This window comes from Xenopus laevis, chromosome 3S (assembly GCF_017654675.1).
Source record: "Xenopus laevis strain J_2021 chromosome 3S, Xenopus_laevis_v10.1, whole genome shotgun sequence".
Taxonomy (NCBI): Eukaryota; Metazoa; Chordata; class Amphibia; order Anura; family Pipidae; genus Xenopus; species Xenopus laevis.
Window position 1 is genome coordinate 100,927,716 of NC_054376.1, and position 22,474 is coordinate 100,950,189.

At 37.7% G+C, this 22,474-nt stretch overlaps 1 protein-coding gene across 3 annotated transcripts in view; it reads right to left on the reverse strand.

The window, feature by feature from the left end:
* Positions 1 to 22,474, reverse strand: part of LOC108713233 (lateral signaling target protein 2 homolog) — a 38,470-nt gene that overhangs the window by 10,610 nt on the left and 5,386 nt on the right. For all 3 annotated transcript variants that reach the window (XM_018256115.2, XM_018256118.2, XM_018256116.2), the window contains exons 2-6: positions 8,964 to 9,104; positions 7,294 to 7,431; positions 7,010 to 7,212; positions 2,967 to 3,056; positions 2,405 to 2,494 (exon numbers count right to left, since the gene is read on the reverse strand). In XM_018256115.2, coding sequence (XP_018111604.1) covers positions 2,405 to 2,494; positions 2,967 to 3,056; positions 7,010 to 7,212; positions 7,294 to 7,431; positions 8,964 to 9,104 — 662 coding nt within the window. The remainder of the gene's footprint in view (positions 1 to 2,404; positions 2,495 to 2,966; positions 3,057 to 7,009; positions 7,213 to 7,293; positions 7,432 to 8,963; positions 9,105 to 22,474) is intronic.

Below are 22,474 nucleotides of genomic sequence, written 5' to 3' on the forward strand. Positions count from 1 at the left end.
CGGGTGACATATTAGCACCCATGGCGCAGCCTTGTGTCTGTAAAAAAAAATTGTTCTGAAAAGAAAAAACATTTTTCGTAAGCACCATCTCCAATAAAGTGCATAAAAAATTAATCTGGTGTGTAGGTGTTTTAGTAAGGCCCAGATAAGAACGAACACAATCAATGCCTTCATTATGCGGGATGGACGTAAACAAATCACATACGTCAAGGGAACATAGGAGGTAATCCTCTAATGGTACAACTATCTCATCCAAACGTAGCAGGAAATCACCTGTGTCCTGTACACAGTGTTTCAACATTGGAATTATTTCTTGTAATGCGATATCAATGTAAATAGCAAGAGGCTGTAACAAAGAGCCCACATTACTTACTATAGGGTGCCCAGGTGGATTGATTAGGGACTTGTGGATCTTTGGCAGAAAATAAATGTGAGAGATTTTAGCTTGTTCACGAAACAATAAATTGTAAGTATCTTCTGTAATAATGCCCTCCATAACTGCTGGTTAGGAGAATTACATCGGATGATGAATTATATACATGTGAATCTGAAAAGATGATTGAAAAATTTCATACAAGGGGTTACGATAAAAATAACCTATTAAAAATTCGTGAAGAGGTTAGTAAGATACCTCGAACTAAACTCTTACATAAACAGATCAGAACTACTAATAAGGATAAACGCATACCTTTTATTTCTACATATGATATTAATGCGAAATATATAAGGAAAACAATTTTAAAGTACTGGAAGGTCTTAAAAGGTGATGCTACATTGGGTAAATTGTTCACATTGCCCCCTGTGTTTTCATATAAACGTGGCAGGAATGTTGGTGACATTATTAAAAAGAAGGAGCGGAATGTCCACAAAATACACACTGACAGGATAGGCACTTTTCCCTGCCTTAGTTGTGGCCATTGTACTGGTATTATTAAGGGGGATTATGTGGTACATCCCCAAAAGGGTACAAAACATAACACACATACCTGTAACTCTCAAGGAGTAATTTATTGTTTAAAGTGCCCATGTGGCTTGGCATATATTGGCCAAACGAGTAGACAGGTTAAAGTAAGGTTAAATGAACATAAGGCTGCTATAAGAAATTTCAAACCATTAAAAAAGGATGACATTAAGGAAATTAGTGATAAAAAGAAAAAGCAGGAAACTTTTTTATACCAACATTTTTTTGAAACAGGCCATAGGACATCACAACTAAGATGGCAGGTGCTAGAAAAAATATATGCATCTAACCAAAATCTAAAAATAAGATTGGCACAACGTGAGGCTTACTGGATATGGCTGCTGCAAACTCAAACACCGAGGGGGTTAAATGAGGAGTTTAGCCTGAGATCTTATCTATAACAATGTACCATTCGTCTTGAAATTATGTTGCTAATTTGTTTTCATCTTTCTACAGATTCTCCTAAATTGATAATAATTTCGTTAGAAAAGGAAAGGTATGATTAATTCTTTCCTATATTGTTTAAAGAATTTTTTTGAGCATGTTTTTAATTCTGAGAAAAGATTTTCTTGTAACAAAATATTGTGTGAACAAAATGTTTTCAAACTTTTCAGGTGTTTGGACTTTTCTTTGAATAATGGATATCTTTATTATTGGATGGACTCTGGACTTTTATTATAATCCAAGGATTCCTTTTGATTGTTCTTGATTGATATGTAAATCTTCTTACTATATGGGTGGTGTTTAAGATTTTTGTACCTATTTAATGGTGGAAGTGGGAGGCACAGATCACCTGACGAAGGGGTACGCCCCCGAAACGTTGTAACCTGTATGGCTTGACATTAAACACGAGTAATAACCCTTGAGCAGATTTCGTGTGCTGGATTAATTTTATTTACTTACCAGTTGTTGGAGGTGCCGTCCTCCTATGTTCCATGCACCGTGAACGTTGAAAGAGGGACCAGGTGTGCATCTGCATTTCGTTTGGCTATAGATCCACAGCCCCATGCACAAGATTTGCTCCCTGGGTCCCCTCCCAGCCCCAGGTGCATGATTTGCTCCCTCCCACCCACATGCACACTCTTTCCCCCACCATCCTCACTACCTAAAAGATCATGTTGCAGTAGTTATGCCGCTGCAAAAGGAGCACCTATATTAACAATGGAATTATTTTTTCAGTCTTATACCATCCAGTTAGATGGTTTTGATTATTCTAAAGCTGGGCACCTAAACATCTGCTTGTTTGGCCAAATCTTGCAAACAAATCACACCATTCCCATTTTTCCTCTTCCAAGTTACCAGCTTTAATTAGCCTGTGTATGGCCATCTTAAAACTATACACAAAAAAGCTAACTATTGACTGGTTACTGGACAGGAGTTAAATATTATTAAACAACCCCTTAATCACGTCTGTCCTTTACCTTCTTGATTTTCCACCTTTACCTGATAATAGCTAGACGTGGGATGGAAATCATTAGCTCCGGCTCACAATAATCAATCATTTCTTGGGTTAAATATCCTTTCTTAAGTGCCCTGTTATGAAAGAAAAATAATAATCATGTAGCGTCTTATGGCATGGATTACCCTACACCCAACATTTTACTGGTGATACATTTTCTCCTTTGTGTAGAGATAATTTGCCCCACGTATCAGTTATATACCTCTTCTAAAGTAAATGCCAGAGTCCAATTTGATTCTAAGTGGCCTTTTATGTAACCCATAATTACTGTACAATCCAGATAAATAAGAAAATAGTCTAACAATGACTTATCAGTTAATTGTATTGAAAAATTCAGTCTCCGCTTTCACATCAGAGCCAATTCCTTTGGACATTAATACCAGAGCTTCTCAAGCAAAGATGTCAAAATAAATATATTTATTTACAGTCTTTATGGACCCCCTTATTTATATTTCGATGTGTTTTGATACAGACAAGCACATCATGCTGTATTCACCTTCAGTCAGAACTGAAACTCTTAATATCCATGGATTGATATCTACTCACCTGGAAACAGTTTCACAGAAAAGTACTGCTACTTCCTGTTGTAAATAAATTTCTTCGGGGGTCTTTACAGAGACCAATAAGGACACATACCTACAAGACATTATAACACTACAGTAAATAAGAGGATGTTTTTGGGGTGGGGGAAAAAAAGCAAACAGTGTGTTGAGCATTCATACTCCCATTCAGCTATATAAAATATTTAGAATTTAAAAATTCCATCCCAATCAATTCTAATTGTTCAATGTAAAACTGGGCATACATGGCAAGATCAGCTTGTTTGATGAACAAGCCAACCTTTATCTGGTCCACCAACCAGACTATTTTGGTTTCAAAAATAAAAGATGGCAACCTTTCACCATAATGCATTACACATCTGGAGGGGAAAACAGACAAAAAGAAAAATTACAAAACAAAATCTATACTAGTATCAGTACTAGTGGGAAACTGTACATATATAGGAGGCGAGTGGCATGCACTGGGTTTGTTTTATTCAAGTGTGAGTCTATAAATGTTATTTGTAAATATAATTGTATTGTGTCTTGATAAAGGTCCCAGGTAAGGACCAAAATGTTGATTCAATAAAGAAAAAATGATGTTGTAATTGCACACCAGCTTCTGCTTCTATAGCACCACATTAATTAATATTGACAGTAACTCATGCAAGTAAACATTCTGGCAAAGCCACAAAAGGCCATAATCTTATAAATGTTTGATACCATTAATTGTATATTAATTCCATCAGAAATCATTAAATGTGAAGCTGCTGGAGATCACTTATATGCATTGAGTTATTTCATTTTTCATCTAAAAAGGACAAGTGAAACTTTTTTCTTGAATATTAGCTTATTTAAAGGAATACCAGCCGCAAAAAAATTAAAATGTTTTAAAGGGATACTGTCATGGGAAAAAAATGATTTCAAAATGAATCAGTTAATAGTGCTGCTCCAGCATAATTCTGCACTGAAATCCATTTCTCAAAAGAGCAAACAGATTTTTTTATATTCAATTTTGAAATCTGACATGGGGCTAGACATATTGTCAATTTCCCAGCTGCCCCAAGCCATGTGACTTGTGCTCTTATAAACTTCAATCATTCTTTACTGCTGTACTGCAAGTTGGAGTGATATCACCCCGCTCCCTTTTCCTCCCCAGCAGCCAAACAAAAGAACAATGGGAAGATAACCAGATAACAGCTCCCAAACACAAAATAACAGCTGCTAAGAACAACACTCAATAGTAAAAACCCATGTCTCACTGAGACACATTCAGTTACATTGAGAAGGAAAAACAGCAGCCTGCCAGAAAGCATTTCTCTCCTAAAGTGCAGGCACAAATCACATGACCAGGGGCAGCTGGGAAATTGACAAAATGTCTAGCCCCATGTCAGATTTCAAAATTGAATATAAAAAAATCTGTTTGCTCTTTTGAGAAATGGATTTCAGTGCAGAATTCTGCTGGAGTAGCACTATTAACTGATGTGTTTTGAAAAAAACCACATCAGTTAATAGTGCTACTCCAACAGTAGAGTTTCTGTAGCAAACAAACCAGTTTTACCAATGCAGGGAAACAGTACATTTTCTGGTCTTACTGTTCCTTTAAGAAAAAACATGACAAAATATTCCTGTGTGTTTTTTCATGAAAAAAATGTTGCATGCCAGCAGGTATCGCATTGTTACCATTCACTTTCAATTAGGCTGAAAATATAAGCTTTTAGAGAATATTTCCATTGATGTCTATACAACCTCGTCAGCTTTACTTGTCAAGTTTTTTTCCTTTAATAAATTTAATAACTGTTCAATGTTTCAGAAAATACTTGCACGGACTCTTTGCATCTATATTTCTTTCTCAAATCAAGAAAAAAACCCTACCAACTTGATTTTTGATAAATCTTCCCCTTAGTCTGCAATTTTCAAAACATCACACTCTAAACGGCTAGTTATTTCTATTTAAATATATCTGTAGTTTAATGTTACAGTGGTTAAGTTCATAAATATGCATGATATAAATCTCATGTTTACACAACAAACACAGTGAGGAGTTCTTTAAACAAAGGATGGCTGAGCACACAAGAAGCTCATAGTTTACTACACATGCACTTGCATTGTTCTGCTGCTTTATTTGTTAACATGGGCTTTTACCAAAATGATTTAAGTGTATATTTATGCTCCTTTTTACAGTAAATATGTCCCTAGGACTCCAACCTTTAAGCCCTTGAATATATTCGCATTTGTTAGCTAAAAGCTCACACGCACACAAAGAAACAGATTCATTTCACCCCTGCTCTCCCATTCCATCATCAAATACCAATGAACAAATCAATTTTGTTGGGGTTTAACCTGCTTATTTCTACCTTTTTCCCCACATGTACTACATTACATGTTTTGCCAAAAAAAGTCTACTATTTTAGTAAGGATCTGTCACAGGAACAGACATGAAAATCTTTTAAAGTAATGAAAATATAATACACTACTGCTGCACTATTAAAACAGACATGTTTGCTGCAGAAACTCTACAATAGGTTATATAATTAAGCTGCTGTGTAGCCATGGGGGCAGCCATTCAAAGCTGAAAATGGAGAAAAGGAACAGGATACACAACAGATAACAGATCAGCTCTGTAGTATACAATGGGATTCTTCAGAGATTATCTGTTATCCATTGTGTATCCTGTGCTTGAATGACTGCCTCTATGGCTAGAGAGAAGCTTCTTTATTTAAACTATAGTAGAGTTTCTGAAGCAAACACTTGTTTTACTAGTGCAGGGCAACACTTCATTATATTGTAATTCCTTTAAGACACTTTGTGGCAAATTCACTAAGATTCGTAGTTGCGCTAGGCGTAACTTCGCCGCACTTCGCCACACTTAGTTTCGCCAGCGATCCGCAAATTCACTAAAAAAGTTGCGCTCAGGGGTAGCGTAAGGTTGCGAAGTTGCGCTAGCGTTGATTCGCTAATCGAAGCAAAGTTACGCTAGCGATAGTTAATTTGCATACAGCGCCAAATTCAAATTTCAATAGAGGAATATGTAGCAGCATTACAAATGCCTGGGAAACCTTCAAAACATCAAATAAAATTTTTATTTTGCCCTACACATGTGCCCACTGTATAGTTAAGTTGCCATGAGTTAGGAAATGTAGGGGGGAAGGAGGGGAGCCCCAAAAAATTTTTCGATCTTTTTCGTTTCGTTTTTTGGGACTTAGAAATTTTTTTTAACTTTTTTTGAAGAAATCCCTATCTACTCTATTGCGCTTCGCCTGGTCTGAGGTGGTGAAGGAAGTCTAGCGTAAAAGGTAGCGTTCAGTACCATGCGCGCGTTAGTGAATTTGCGTAGTTATGTCCGTTGCGCAAATTCGAAGTTACGCCAGCGTTCGTTAGTGAATTTGCGAAGTAACGAAAACGAATTGACGCTAGCGTTAGGCGCTTCGGCGCTTAGTGAATTTGCCCCTTTAAGTTTTTGGTGTTACTATTCCTTTACATCACTAGTATACAGTGAAAGTACCACCTGGGGAGCTACAATTATACCACAATTAGGTAATAAATATGTGTTAATTTATTTAAAAAAAAAACCTCATATGATGCTTGACAAAAACATGTTCAAATTACACATTGTGAGCCAAAGGAGCCAAAATATATAACACACAAAAACCATGTTATGAAACAGCAGCTTTTCATAAAAGCCAAAGAGGCAGCAAAGAACAGGACAAAAAAAAATCCTATTTCAGAAATCATATCCAGCAGCGGATTTGATCAGAGATTGTATCAGAAAATGTTGAGATAAAATCGGACTTTGATAAATAACCCCTGTAGTGTAAGCCAATTTAGATGAAATTTCTAGAAGTGTCCTTTGGTGAACTTATATAAACAATAGTTATTGAGTTTATTTACTATTGAAAGCATTTTACCCAGTTGTCTGTGGAGCAGATTGCATACTCATGCTAATGCCTGGAAACACAGAACTGGAACCACCATTTGCCAGAAAAGAAATGGATTGCAGTCTGCACATGTTCTACTCAACGAAAACATTTAAAGAGAACTTGTACTTGCCTTAACTCGAACTCTGCAGAAAGCCTGTCATAGTGCAGCAGGGCCTTGTGTATCGTCTCTGGGTATGACCCAGGATCCTCAAAGCTTTGTTCTTTTAATGCATAGCGGAGATCTGCCAGACCACGTAGTAGTTCTTGTGCCAAAGGCCGTAGCAAACTGCCCTCTGCCTCCTCTACTTCAATATACGTGCCACCTACCAAAAGCTAAGAAAATTGTGCAGATGTTTAAGGACAAACAGAAATGTAAATAACATTGCTATATCTGTAGTTCCTTGAATACTGTACCTGTGCCGCAAACAATATTTGAGTGGCCATATTTTCACGGGCAATCTCATCAGGGAATTTTTGGAGGTAATCTCTTTGTTGTCTCTTTGTTGATACGCACAGTTCCATAATTTGTTCTATTATACCCAGCATGTGTTCCTGAAGGGTGAGAGGCAGATTACTACTTAACACTGAACTCCAAAAACCCAATTTGATTAGAGGTTAAAAAAAATTGGAACATAGAAGATTGCTTCTCTAGTCGGGGTGAAACATCATGAGTCTGGTTGCATTTTCTGAGAGTGTGTGAGAGTAAATGTGTGTGTGTTTATGAATCTGTACAAAAGAAAATAATTCAATTTCATGAAGTAAGATATATGTTCTCTTGTTAATAATAGCCCATTATATGGTATTCTTAATATAAGTCAACTTCTATAGGGAACTCTCCTAGGCAGTGGCAGAACTACCAGGGGTACAACTGCACCAGGGCCCGTACCCCCTGCCGGTGGTTTGCCCGCAAGCGGATCCGCCACGAAAATTGATTTTGGAGGGAGGTGGTGGGATCCGGCTGCATGGCCTGCACCCGGGCCCCGCAGGGGGTAGTTACGTAGTTACATAGGATTGTAATGATTTACCTGATACCCTGGGATGGTGCTCCTGTTAGTAGAATCCTGTTAGTAGAAAACTGCACTGGGGCACTAGTGAGTGATTGATCCAATGGCTGACGCATGCCCAGTAGTGCAGAAAAGCCAACTTTTTTGGTTTTTTTTTGCGCTTGCGTCTATGGGGAATCGCGAAAAATCGCCAGCGTAAAAACACACGCGGCGATCTTTTCTCTACTGTCGCTCGAAATTGCCTCGCTAGGCGATTTCGAGCGACAATAGAAAAAAGATCGCCGCATGTGTTTTTACGCTGGATTCCCCATAGACGCCAGCGCAAAAGTTTCCCCAGCGATTGCGGCTTAAAAGTCGCGGCGAAAAGTCGCCGCGAGTCAAATCGCGGCGCTATCGCCTAGTGTGGCCTTAGCCTTAGTCTGGATTTTAAAGTTACTGCGCATGCGCATCGGCAGACAGAAAGAAAGAAAGAAGGAAGAATATCGCTTGCTGATGTCTGGGAGCCAGTAATGCATAGTTTCTATAGATTCTAGCCTGCGGGAAGGCTTTTCGGGGAGAGGCGAAGAAGCGATTTGTCGCCGGTCGACTTAATCTCCCCTAATCTTCCTGTGTGTCTTTGCCCTAAGGCTTGGGCCAGACAGGGCAGATTTCAACAGAATCCTCTTCACTGTCTTCATCTGGAAACCCTGTGTCATCTCTTGAGCGAACACACTCAGCAGATTTTGGCAAAGAAACGTGTGACTGAAGAATTGATTGGAAGGTGAACAACCCATTTAACACCACCAAAGTTAATTTATATTTTCAAAAAACATTAAATATTCTGTGGTGGTGTTGAAAAGACTTGTGGACCAATGCATTACCTATTTCAGATGGCAGTAAATAAGTAAGTCAATTAACCAATATTGTAGTCACTTTTATTACTGTGATTTTTCCCGTTGCCCCAAGATATTATATGGTCTCAGTATTGACAGGAGGATAACACCAAAACCTAAGATTGTAATGAATATATTGCACTTTTCCATACATACAGATTATAGATGTAGAGATATATATTTATAAATAAGCAATGATAATAATTACCTGGCTGCTGTGCAGCTGATTAAGCAGCGCCAGATAATTTTGGGGCTCTTTCCGTAAGTTCAAGCTTTCCAACTCATTAACAATGCCAGATACTTCCTCGTTGGCGTAATAAAACGTTGCCAAAAGTCGTGGGTCAGACTTCTGTGAATTAAGAAGGCATATCATCATAAGAGGTGTAAAAGGAACATACTGAATTGTACAGATAGTTACAGTTAATTAAGGGGTCTTTTATCTTAAATTTTCTCTTGTGTTGATAGCGGTTAAATGCTTTGGCATTTAAACTATCTAATAGCCAAAATGCAGACAACGAGCTACTAGTCAGTTTCAATGTCAGAATGGGGATCAGAAAGATCCGTTTGAGAAAAAAAGAAAAAGAGAAAAAACCTAAAAAGAATAAATGAAAAATAGGTAAATAGTCAATAAACTATACTTATTTCCAATGTAACTACAACCCAAGAATGTGACCAGACCTTAAACTGCGTCCACTCAACCTGTGCCCACCCGCATCCAGCTTCCCCCTCCATTTACAGATCTGTGCCATCACAAAAGAGGTGGGGCAGACGTACATTTCGGATGAGTGAGATTGTGGGTGTAGAGAGCAGGTGGAAGAGCTCAACTTGAACCCGCCCATGACCCTCAAGTGGTGTGCCGAGGTTGGCCCGAATCCGACTGACCCGCAGGTATTGAGCCAACCCGCACATCACTAACCCATGGTACAAAATGTTTCCTTGCTTATCACCACCAGTTTTCAAATTGACACCCTAGGGCAGTGGTCCCCAACCAGTAGCATGTGAGCAACATGTTGCTCTTAATTCTATGAAGAGAAAAAGAACCCCAATTGCCTCTCACTCGTTCAGCGGTTCCTCAATTATTAGAATACCTATTAAGTGTTTTGTGATTGTCAAATGGCAACCACTAACTGATTAAAAAGTAAAGTGCTTAATTTTAACCAAATAAAATTACATTAAAGTGCAAGTGCAATATAATTCATTCTATTAATTACAATATAACTTAAAGGTTAATAAATACTTAATTAATTACCTTCACACAAATTAATAACCTTATGATACAGTGTGTTATCTGGTACGTTCGGTTTGCATCCACAATCAATCTGATCAAAGACTTAATTAAAGTTAATAAAGTGCTTCAAGTGCTGATATGATTGCTGTTAGATGGCAATTACCATAAATTCATAATTGCTTCAAGGTTAATTTATTATAAAGTGCTTAACAGTGCTAAGTAATTGATATTAATAAATAGGTAAAAATACAATAGTTGATATAAAGAGGACCACAATTAATGGGATAAATTGCTTTTAAAAAATACACATGATGCTCAGGTTAAAAAGTTTTAGCAAGAAAAGGAAATTAGAAGAGGTGGAGTTGTCCCAAAAACTACTGCCTAAATTGTTTTCTATCCCTGGGACACCACAAAGACAAAGGAGGCAGAGTATCCGGGACTGCGGTCTCGTATATTAATCTAAATCCTATTCTGAAAAGAGCTATGTAACCCTAAAAAACCACAAATCCACGGTGAACTTTAGTAGCAGAGAAAAGAGAGATAACCGAGCACTGGTTGAAGTGAATATCTTCCCCACCCCTTCTATTCCGTTAACCCAATAGACTCAAATCCTTCTAAAATTAAGTTTAAAAGAGGAATCCAAACGCCGACGCGCGTTTCGCATTAATAGCTTTGTCAAGGCGTAGTAAGAGCGTACCCCCAGCGTCGGGTTTAAATCACTTCCTGAAGGTGCGTCACCGGAGGAACTATCGCAAGACTTAAACCCCACTCGCACTGGTCCGTGTATCTATCGCGAGGATTAGCTTCCATGGGTTGTCATGGATACCATGTAGCGTTCGTGTAGCGTTTGAAACAAAGAATCATACAGATACTGTTACTATTTGGTATATATATATAACGAATCACTGGTAACACAGCCAGTATTCTTAAGGCATCTGGGGAACTTATCTTCTTGAAATGAACCGATTATTTTAAACCTATTGGTCTTGAATGGATTCGACTTTTTTACTGTATATAAATTATTTTAAAATACCATATTTATTAAATATCAATTAAAAAACCATTTTTTTTACTAGTCACATCTGGCAAACATTCAAAGCAGGATGGATTCATGCATATAAGCAATATCTTGGTAAATATAGGCTATAGCTGTATGTACTTTACTGTGACTAGGGTAACACTGGAAAATTATTTCCCACAGTGTAGCATCTTTGTTTTTGCTTTAGTTGACATTTCCTACAGTTCACTTACATGTTTGAGGAATCTGAGTACTTTTTGTTTCTGTGGCTTACGGTTGTTGTAGATGCACTAGACCTGCATCCCATGCACATGTCCTGCGCCACCAAACTTCTCTAGCCATATGCTAATTGCAAAAATTGATGGTAATATAAATCTGCTCTTTATCATAAATCCCAGGTTTTATGATAAAATAGCATTTAAAAGAGAAGGAAAGTAAGCATTATCAGAAAGGGCTATATAAAAACACAAGTAAACCCTCAAAGTAATGCTGCTCTGAATCATCTGTCAAAAGAAATCCAGCATTTCTTCGCCTCTAGAGTGTACACCATCAAACAAGATCAGACTTCTTTCTTTCAGCTTAAACCTCCAGGGTATGGGCTGGAGCATGCTAAGTTTGAGTATAGTCTGAGCCCAGAGCTATGAGTGACCAGGGAGAGACTAAGGCAGGAAATGATGTCACACCAAGCTAATATGGCAGCTGCTATCCTAAAACAAACAGAGAGCTTCTAGAGCTGTTTCAGTCGTTTATAAGGCGGAGGTATAAAATGCTACTGCACGGGGGAGGATCAAGTGAATTTAAGCTGATGCAGTGGTCTGGAGACACTTACCCCACAATATGCAACTATGCAGGGATGTGTCATCCCAGAGGAAAAAAACTTAATCAGAGGTAAATAGTTAGGGACCATCATATGGGGTTTACCTTGACGTGGTGTGGTTGTTTATCAACTTTATGATCATTATTTTGTAACTTAAAAACCACTGTTTTGCAAAATGCATGCATAAGCTTGGATACTAAATTACTTGTCCCCCCAGGGGACCAGGGAATGTGCATTGATCTATTTCTTCATATATATATATATTCACATATATATATATATATAATACAGACAACTGCACACCACTAATTAGTCGATGCAACCCTCCTACATGATTAAACCTCCAGCATACTGGGATATCTGGGTCAGGTAACCCAAAGTTCATCACTTAACTGTCCCTCCCTTCTGTTCAATGTATTCTTTACCTTAAAATTCATCAAATAGAAAACATATCCCTCAATAAACAAAGCTGAAGGTAAAATTAACCAGAAGAAGGTTGCTGCACCCTTACATGGTTATGTGCAATACAAATATGTATTATATGAAATCCACAACTATTCTATACAGAGCATGATCATGAATCGTGAATCATCAGACTTAAAAGAAAGAAGGTAGTGCTGAAGACAGACCATAAATTCTAATGGTTTTATCACCCCCACAAGCAGGTGATATATCAGGGTAACCCAATCAGCTGTGTAAATGGAAAGTCATCTTCCATATGGTACTTCAGAGAAAATGTTTGGACTTGCACAGATTCAGAGATTGTACTGATTTGTTTTACGCGACTTGGATTATTAGGGCTATTTATGTACATATTATATATTACATTTACTATAGTAACTGCACATTTTTTGTTTACCAATGAATGAATTACATAAAAAAAATGAATCGGCCAAAATGACATCAGTAGGCTTATTACTCATATGCTTCATCCCTTTCCTAGCAGCCTGTGTTGAGCAAATTCTCTGCATGGTATAAATATATTTAAAGGAAGACTATACCCCCAAAATGAATAATGAAGCAACAGATTAATTGACATATTAAAGAATCTTACCAAACGGAATATATATTTAAGTAAATAGTGTCCTTTTACAGCCAGCCCAAGGGAACACAGACTAGGGGTAGCCAGAAGACACTTTAAAAGGTACCTGCCTAGCACCCCCTATCATTGTGCCCTAGGCAGGTGCCTCTTCTGCCTACCCCTAGTTCTGGCCCTGCTCATTAGTTATTTAAAAACTATAATGTCCTAGGCAGGTGCCTCTTCTGCCTAACCCTAGTTCCGGCTGCTCATTATTTATTTAAAAACTATTAATATTTTCATCTGTGGTGCTGAATGAAAGAACTAAGCCAATGTTTTCTGCCCAGTCACACCATGTCAAGTGCTGAACAAATGGACCTTTGGACAATTAGGTCACACATATGGAGAACCAAACTCGACAGTAAAGGCACAGTGTTTTAAAGTATTGAAAAATATAATATAGTGTTGCGCTGCCCTGGTAAAACTGGTTTGTTTGCTTCAGAAACTCTACTATAGATTATGTAAACAAGCTGCTGTGTAGCCGTGGGGGCAGCCATTCAAAGCTGGAAAAGGAGAAAAGGCACAGGATACACAGCAGATAACTGATACGCTCTGTAATATACAATGCGGTTTACCAGAAGGTATCTGTTATCTACTTTGTATCCTGTGCTTGAATGGCTGTCCCCATGGCTACCCCTCAGCTTGTTTATATAAACTATAGTTGTGTTTCTGAAGCAAACACACCAGTTTTTCCAGTGCAGAGCAACACTACATCAAATGAATAACTAGTTGACTGGTGAAACCCTTTTAGTCTGTGACCAATACCCAAATAGACATATGTAATCATTGGCCAAACAAAGATACCAATGTCTGATTTAAATTTATTTATTTGTTTCCAAACAATGGTAGGCCGTAGGAAAACAAAAAAGGGATTGTCCTCTTTTAACAACAACAAGCAATTATTATGCACATACATGTTAAACCTGCTCTTGAGCCAGTTTTTCTCTGCCAACAGTGGCCATTACACTTGAGAGATCTTATAAATGACAAAGTTGGAACATATGAAACAATGCAAAAATTGATCTTTGCTGCTGGATGATTTTTCAGTATAAGTGAACACACACGACATGCACTGGGAATGATCATTACGCTGAAATGTAATAAAAATTCCAGGTACGATAATTTCCTGGGGAAAAAAAGTATGTAAATTGTTCCTCTATTGCAGGGATCCCCAACCTTTTGAACCCGTGAGCAACATTCCGAAGTAAAAGGAGTTGGGGAGCAACACAAGCATGAAAAATGTTCTTGGGGTGCCAAATAAGGGCTGCGATTGGCCATTTGGTAGCCCCTATGTGGATTGTCAACCTACATTGAGGCTCTGTTTGGCAGTACACCTGGTTTTTATACAACCAAAACTTGTAAATCAAAACTTATTCAAAAATAATCACCTGCTTTGAGGCCACTGGGAGCAACATCCAAGGGGTTGGAGAGCAACATGTTGCTCACGAGCTACTGGTTGGGGATCACTGCTCTATTGGTTTCTAGAGGCGGTTAGCAAGCAAGTGACATAAACTACTAGGAGTGCAGATATTTACCTCCTCTATTAATTAAGATTAGATCATGTGACATTTTATCGCACAAACAAGGATACGCAAATTAGGATTTGGATTTGGTTCGTTTTTCGTCTGAATCCTAAAATAATGCATTTTGTGCATCCCTAATATAAAGATGCACGATGTTAAGCTTGATGTCTTATTGCCTGAACAATATATAGAAAAAATTGCTTGACAAAGGGGCTTGACCCGAAACATTGTACTGCACTTCCGCATTAAACGTGCAAGGTGTTCCTTGCTTGCATTAGTTCTGTGTGCTTTTTTCTAGATATTGGATTTGAGGTTGCCGGACCTCTACCATTGTCCACCAGTAGATCACTGAACTAATTTTGGATGTGTGTGCGAGAGCCAGGTTCGTATTGCATTATTGCCTGAACAACATACATATAGGCTCCATCAGAGAGCTAAATGGTTAGATCTGGCCTGAATTTGGCCGACATGTTTTCGCTTGTGAATGTAATCTTCTTTATCTCATTGGATGTATTAATAGCTCACTTTCACTTCTGCCAGATCAGCCTGTTCTGGTATAAGACTATTCAAGACTATTTGGCCTGTAGACCTCGCCATTAACCCATGCATGGATGCTCTAATATTTGTTATTTAGAATGGCAAGGTATATGCATTATCTTTTTCTTCTTGATGACTGAGTCATACAAAAGCACCACTTGTTGGGCAATATTACACTCCAACTTTGAAGGGTAAAGCTTCCATAAAGTGGAACTGACATAAAAATGGGTACGTAAGGTACTAAAATAGGAACCTGATAAGATGACAACATAGACAATCTAATGCAAAATGCATGTGATATGGCCTTGTATGAAGATGTGATATCTTGTCCTTGAGGGAAAGGCAATCACTGTTTTAATCTTATCTATTGACTTTCATTTATCTTTCTAAATAGAAAATGAATAGGACATAATCTACAGCCTCATCACTTGAACTGAAAAGAGAATAGCTGCCTCCTGTTTTATCATTAATGATTCCCGAAACTGTATAATGCATAGTTATCTTATAAGTATTTTTCCCCTTAAAGAATTCACCTTCACTGAGCCCAGTTGTGAAAAAACACAGCTTTGTCAGGTCAAGTCAGAGCAGGAATGTAACATATACTTCCAAGCTTCTGGGGCATGAGCACCATCATATGGAATGAGGGGTTCTTCAGTATATAGCCCCATGAGAGAGGGGAATGCACCGAATCCAGGATTTGGTCAGGATTTGGCCTTTTTCAGCAGGATTTAGTTGAATCCTTGTGCCTGGTCAAACCGAATCAGAATCCGAATTTACATATTTGAATTAGGGACGGATAGGGAAATCACGTGACTTTTCATCACAAAAGAAGAATTTTTCCACTTTTTTCTTTCCTGCCCCTAATTTGCATACGCAAATTAGGATTTGGATTCAGTTCGGTATTCGTCCGAATCTTTTACCAAGGATTCGGTGATTCGGCCAAATCCCAAAAACTGACGGTTACAAACTGGATAAAATGATATACAGGTATAGGATCCCTTATCCGGAAACCCGATATCCAGAAAGCTCCGAATTACGGAATGTCTCCCATAGACTCCATTTTATCCAAATAATCCAAATTTTTAAAAATGATTTCCCTTTTCTCTGTAATAATAAAACAGTAGCTTGTACTTGATCCCAACTAAGATATAATTAATTCTTATTGGAAGCAAAACCAGCCTATTGGTTTTATTTAATGTTTAAATGAATTTCTAGTAGACTTAAGGCATGAAGACCCAAATTACGGAAAGATCCATTATCCGGAAAACCCCAGGTCCCGAGCATTCTGGATAACAGGTCCCATACCTGTATAACATTTCAGATTCTCCGCAGGCGAAAATAGAGTTGGTGAAAGAAATAGATTCAGCTTTCCAGCTGACACTTTTGTAGAGTTTTAACCTTTCCACCAACAGTTTCAGACTGTATCTCTGACTTTCAAAATGTATCTCTGACTTAGTCCAGACAAATTACAATAGAAAGTGTACAATCATACCTGTTCAGCAGTGGTTTAGCTAGAAGCAACTGACATTTTTCTGCTTGTACAGATTATTGGTTAGAGCTCTACTAACCGCAGACAAAGTTCCTTGTTTATGGTCTGACATTTTGTTCTAAAGCTGTGTGGCCTGTAGGGCAGCCCAAACACAGACTGAGGGGGCAGCCTAAGGGCCATTTGGGTGGAAAATTTGGGAAGAATATTAATTTCCTGAAAGCCCAGCATGATGGTCAGTTAGGGTAACATTTAGGGTGAAAACTGATTTATTGCCATTGATATGACTTCTTGATGCAAGAATATCTCCAAAAACTTTAATGTGGCATGAAGATCCCTAAAGTGTCATTTAAAAAAGATAACCCTTGGCCTTACTTCTGAAATCTTTACAACTTGCAATAACCCTATGAAATAATCAGTTGTAGGCTGTCTCGCTGTAAACATGTCTGCAGCATAGTTATGAGGTTAATATGATAGTCTCTGCTTCATAACCAAAGACGAACAGTGGCCAAAACAATCAAACAAAGCCCTTTAAACTTTGAAGGACTGTATTGGCAATAGGAAATCCAAAAAAATTATTATGTTACAAACAAAATGATAAAAAAAAAATAGCCCTGGAGTGTCCTTGGTTTCCTTTACCCTGACTTGATTTTTTTTACTGGGTCTTCTTTGCATTCAATGCAGTAATGTCAAAAAAGTAAAGTGTTTTAAAAGAATGACAATGTATTGTTGCCCTGCACTGGTAAAATGTGTGTGTTTGCTTCAGAAACACTATTATAGTTTATATAAACAAGCTGTTGTGAAGCCATGGGGGCAGCCATTCAAGCACAGGATACACAATTGACCACAGATAAGTTCTAAAATATTAAGGGGGAATGTAAAATGTGTTGCAAAGACGCTTGTGAATGTTAGCGACCATGTCCGTGCCATTTTTGACTGATTAAAAACCTCAATGATTTCCTCTCAAAGTTTGTTGTGATCAAATTGCTTTTGCAAACGTTCACAGTGTATGTAATAAAATTTCTCAATTGCAAACCATTTTTTGCAATATAATATTTAGCAAAACTGCAGAGCAGGTGTTAAAGGTTCGTAATGGGCAATTAAGATTCGCAATGCAATAAAAGCCTAATGAACAATATTACAGGCAATTTCCTTTTTGTAAAGTTTTGCTCTTTGCAAATTGTATTACATTTCCCCCCTTAGAGCTTATCTGTTATCTGCTGTGTATCCTGTGCCTTTTCTCCTTTTTCAGCTTTGAATGGCTGCCCCCATGGTTACATGTCAGTTTATTTATACTGTATATACTATTATAGAGTTTCTGAAGCAAACACACCAGTTGTACCTGTGCAGTGCAACAGTACATTATATTTTCATTACTTTAACACTTTAATTTTTTGGTATTTCTGTTACATTAAACGACATTGTGTGTCATGTATTTCTAGGTAAAGCTGAATGCTTTTAAGTCATGCACAGGCAAGATTTTGACAGAGAGAATGGTTGGGTGTTCTTTAACCAATTGGAAATCTAAGTGCCAAAAATGTGTGCTTTCGTCACAAGGAGACAGGAATTCTTATAGGAGCAGGTACATTATGTTTGCGTAACTAAACATTTCGATTGCTAAAAGATAAGCCTCTTATTACACAAAATATGGGATGTGTTCCAAGCAGAAAGAAAGAGTTTTAGCAAAACAACTTCATAAAAGGAGAATTTCGACTTGTGGGAAAAAGGGACATTTTTAAACTAAATGTAACAAAATTAGGTGTTTTGGTACAGCTACTGTACAACTACCAAATTAGATAAGCAGACCTGCTTCATACTTTGCATTGGGATGGTTAGAAAAAAGGTGGAAGCAGTTATTTATTGTTAAGGTCAGTGGACTCTGTCAGTGGTATTCCTGGATGTAATTATCAGACATGACTACTTTGTCAACTCCTTGTGGACTTGGGCAAGTTGATAAATCACCTTTCAACTCATAGGGGTATATTTATCAAAGAGTGAAGTTAATAGTGAAGTTCCGCCACTAGAGTGAAATTCCGCCACTCTCCATTCATTTCTATGGGATTTTTAAAGGCGTATTTATCAAAGGGTGAACTTTCACTTTCACCCATTGATGAATACGCCTTTCAAAATCCCATAGAAATGAATTGAGAGCTGCGGAATTTCACTCTAGTGGCGGAACTTCACTCTTTGATAAATTTACCCCATAGCTTTGCAGAGAAGGGACAACTTTAGTCAGGGGCATTATTTAATTTTTGGACCTCATCTACCTCGTGTGAATGCTCAGGGATGCATCCTGCTATCCTTCATCCCTGACCTTAACATTTTTACACTTTCATTTTGAATAACCATATAAAAAGGCATGGGTCTATAGCATTTTATCATTACAAATTATGTTGCACTGCATAAAAAAGGTTAAAAAATGATTTGATCCAAAAGTCAGGCAAAATATTTTTTGTTTGATTGTTATGATGCACAGCGATTCAGTGGTAAGCACTGCTGCCTTGCAGAACTAGAGTCCTCATTTTGATTTAATCTATATAGATTTTGGATGTTGCCTATGGATTCTACGAGGTGTTTTCGTTTCTACTCAATCCCTAAAATTTACAGGGCAGGTAGATTTGCTTCTCCAAGGAAATGAAAGGAAATAGTTTCTATTTTGTGAATTACCCTTCTCAAAATGTGCAAAATATCAGAACTGGAGCACAAGATATGGGAGCCCAAGGCAACTCAAAGCCAATTTTTCCCCTCAGGATTTGTACCCCCCCGTCTAGCCACACCCATGACATACACCTGTACTGCCTACATCGTTTTCCAGCCCTGGCAGATAGAGATGATTTTAAATGAACTGCAAGTCATAATCTTAAAAAATCACTTTGATCTCACACATATACTGTATATCAAAAGCCTCTGGAACAGTGACTTACCAAATAAACTTGAACTTTATTTTACATTTCAAAATCAATATAGAGATGTGATGGCTGGTAATTGTCAATAGGGCCAAGTATCCAGTATATTTTCAGTATGACTAGCAACCCTGGATGAAGCTGAAAATATTTCCTGGCAGTAATCCATGGTTGTTACTGAATTCTCCCTACTTTGAGAACCAACATAGCCATCCAAACACTTATTTTTGTACACACTGGCTGAGATGCTTCTTCAAAGCCATTGCTGAACTGCCCTATTTTCACCGAATTAGTACTAAAGGGGTGGCTTACCTATTTCTGTTTTAAAATATAATGATATCAATGTGAGAATATTAGAAATGCATTTGGTATTCCCTCAGCCTTGTGCCTTTAGTTATGCAACTCAATGGTGACTTCTATTATTATATTTTAAAACAGTATTCCCTATACAGTATAATTTTCAGAATACTCAGGGATTTTTCAGATAATGGGTCCTTCCATATTTTGGATTTCCATACACTTATTCTATTGAATATTGTTTAAACATTATTATAACCCAATTGGATTGTTTTGCTTCCAATAAGGATTCATTATATCTTTTTTGGGATAAAGTACAAGCTACTGTTTTATTATCACAGATAAGTAATACAAATATTTGATAAAAAAAGACATCACGAGAGAAGGCCATTTATAAATGCATTTTTTAACTGAAATATAATCACTAAATGATTGAAAATACAGTATACTTAGCATTTCATTTATACTGACTAAAGATCACATTTTGCACTGAGCAAAGATAAGCTTTCTCTGTCTCAGTATGGTTTACCATAAAAGACTCAATAACAATCTAAACACACATTCAAACCAGTTAAAGGGGAATTTTAACTCACATACAAGAGGCAGTCTATGTTGATGTTAAAAAGTTCAACAGAAAATGTATTTGCCCACTTTATTCATCTCTGTCGCCCACTTTATTCATCTCTGTCGCCCACTTTTCACAATACATATTATTTTTGGTACCAAAACACCATAACCAGGAACATTCTCTTTACCAACTGGGCCGGATTTGCACTGCGGGCGCCCCTAGGCCCACTGCCGTTCATCACCCCTGTCCCCTCCCCTTTATTCATACAAATTTTCATCATCGGGACTGGTGCAATGGGGATTGGCACACGGGAAATATAAAAAATGATTGTATCTCTTGCGCATCTGCAGTGGGTTTAAACCAATGTGGGTGTAGTTGGGCCGCCCTAGGCCTTGGTGGCCTTTCCACAAATCCGGGCTTCTTTACCAATATACCGAACAGAGGCCTTAGTCATATTAGCATTTGAACTACATGACAACTTGCCTTCACAGAATTAGCACCTGACAAGAAACACATTAATTATTTAAGATCTAGGTAGCCATAGCTGTGCAGGTTTAGAAATCTGATGTTCTGACATTCAACAAAATACCTTTGTAGGCTGAGTTAATAATAACACAAGGTGCTCGAAGGCTTAAACATGTAACACAGTACAGAATGTTAACAAGCAACAACAGCTGTTTAGTCTGACTCATTTGTCCCATATATGATCAGGTTTTCAGGGAGGATATTAATTAGGGTATTGCACATCTTCTGCGTATACAGGTATAGAACCTGATATCCAGAATGCCCAGGACCTTAGTTCTTCCATAATTGGGATTTCCATACCTTAAATCCACTTGAATCTATTTAAACATTACATAAACCCAATAGGATTGCTTTGCTTGCAGCAAGGTTTTAAGTATATATTATTTGGGATCAAGTACAAGGTACTGTTTTATTATTACAGAGGAAAAGGAAATCATTTATAAAAATTTAAATTATGTATTTGATTAAAATGGATTCTATGGTATATGGCCTTCCCATAATTAGGAGCTTTCTCGATGACAGGTTTCGGGATAATGGATCCCATACCTGTACAGACAGTATTTTAACATGAAGGACCAAATGTGATGGCAATTAGACCTTCAAATGTACCAGTCCAGAATACTCTCGGGTTAATGAATGCCTGCACCTGTGGTCAAAGAAAGACATTTTTGAAAATGTCCAAACTAAATTTGAATGTGAACAGATTACAGATTATGATCATAAAATTAATATGTGAGTCACATCTACAGACCATTAATTTGTGTCTGGCCCTGTCAACTGCGGTCCACCCAAACAGGTCTAGCCAGACCTGGGCACTTTTGTGACTCCCAAAAAATTAGTATCAGGCACACCAGCGCTTTTACTAAAGAAAATGTACCAAGGGTCAAGGCCCAGCAAGTCGGAGGCCCAAAAAGTGCATTCTAGGCAATTTTAACTGTAAAGGGGTCCAGTATATCTTTGCACCAGAAACAGTATTTATTTATATTTTGGGTCAAAAGAGTGGACTAAGATTCAATATCTACAGTACAGGTATGGGACCTGTTATCCAGGATGCTCGGGACCTGGGGTTTACCGGATAATGGATCTGTAATTTGGATCTTCATACCTTAAAGGAGAACTAAACCCCCCCGCGATGTTAACAAATCATTTCCTTTCCATTTTTAACAGCTCAGAGAACACCATGCCAGTGATCCCAAAAAGGCATATGTGAACTGCCTACAACTAAGAATCTGTGATGCTGTTTGAAACTAAGGTGCACAAGCATAGTCCGAGTAACCCAAACAACAAGCAAATATGCTTGAGGTCATAGGAAAAAAATCCTTTTAAACACAGTGCAAAGCTGGTACATGCTCAACCCCAAACAGTAAAGGTGACCATACACATACATATTTTGTTGTGACATGACCAATTTTTAGGATGATCTGATAAAATCATCAACCAATCAGTACATTGATAAGGTGCATTTGATCGTAAAATGCACGATTGTAATGAACACATAGTCTGAACAGTCGATCGGACAGGTTTACAAATCTACATCGTGAAGTGATGAAATCAGTCAGTGGATGGGACTATCAGTCATTGTTGAACAACATTTACTGCACATGTCTTTATTTTGAAGAGTTGGGTTAAATGCGAAGGCAAATTAACAGATAACCATCAGTTCAAATATTTGTGATTTTGCAACCAACATGACAAAGATACAACAAAAGTCTCCTCACATTTCCATTGATGGATGAACA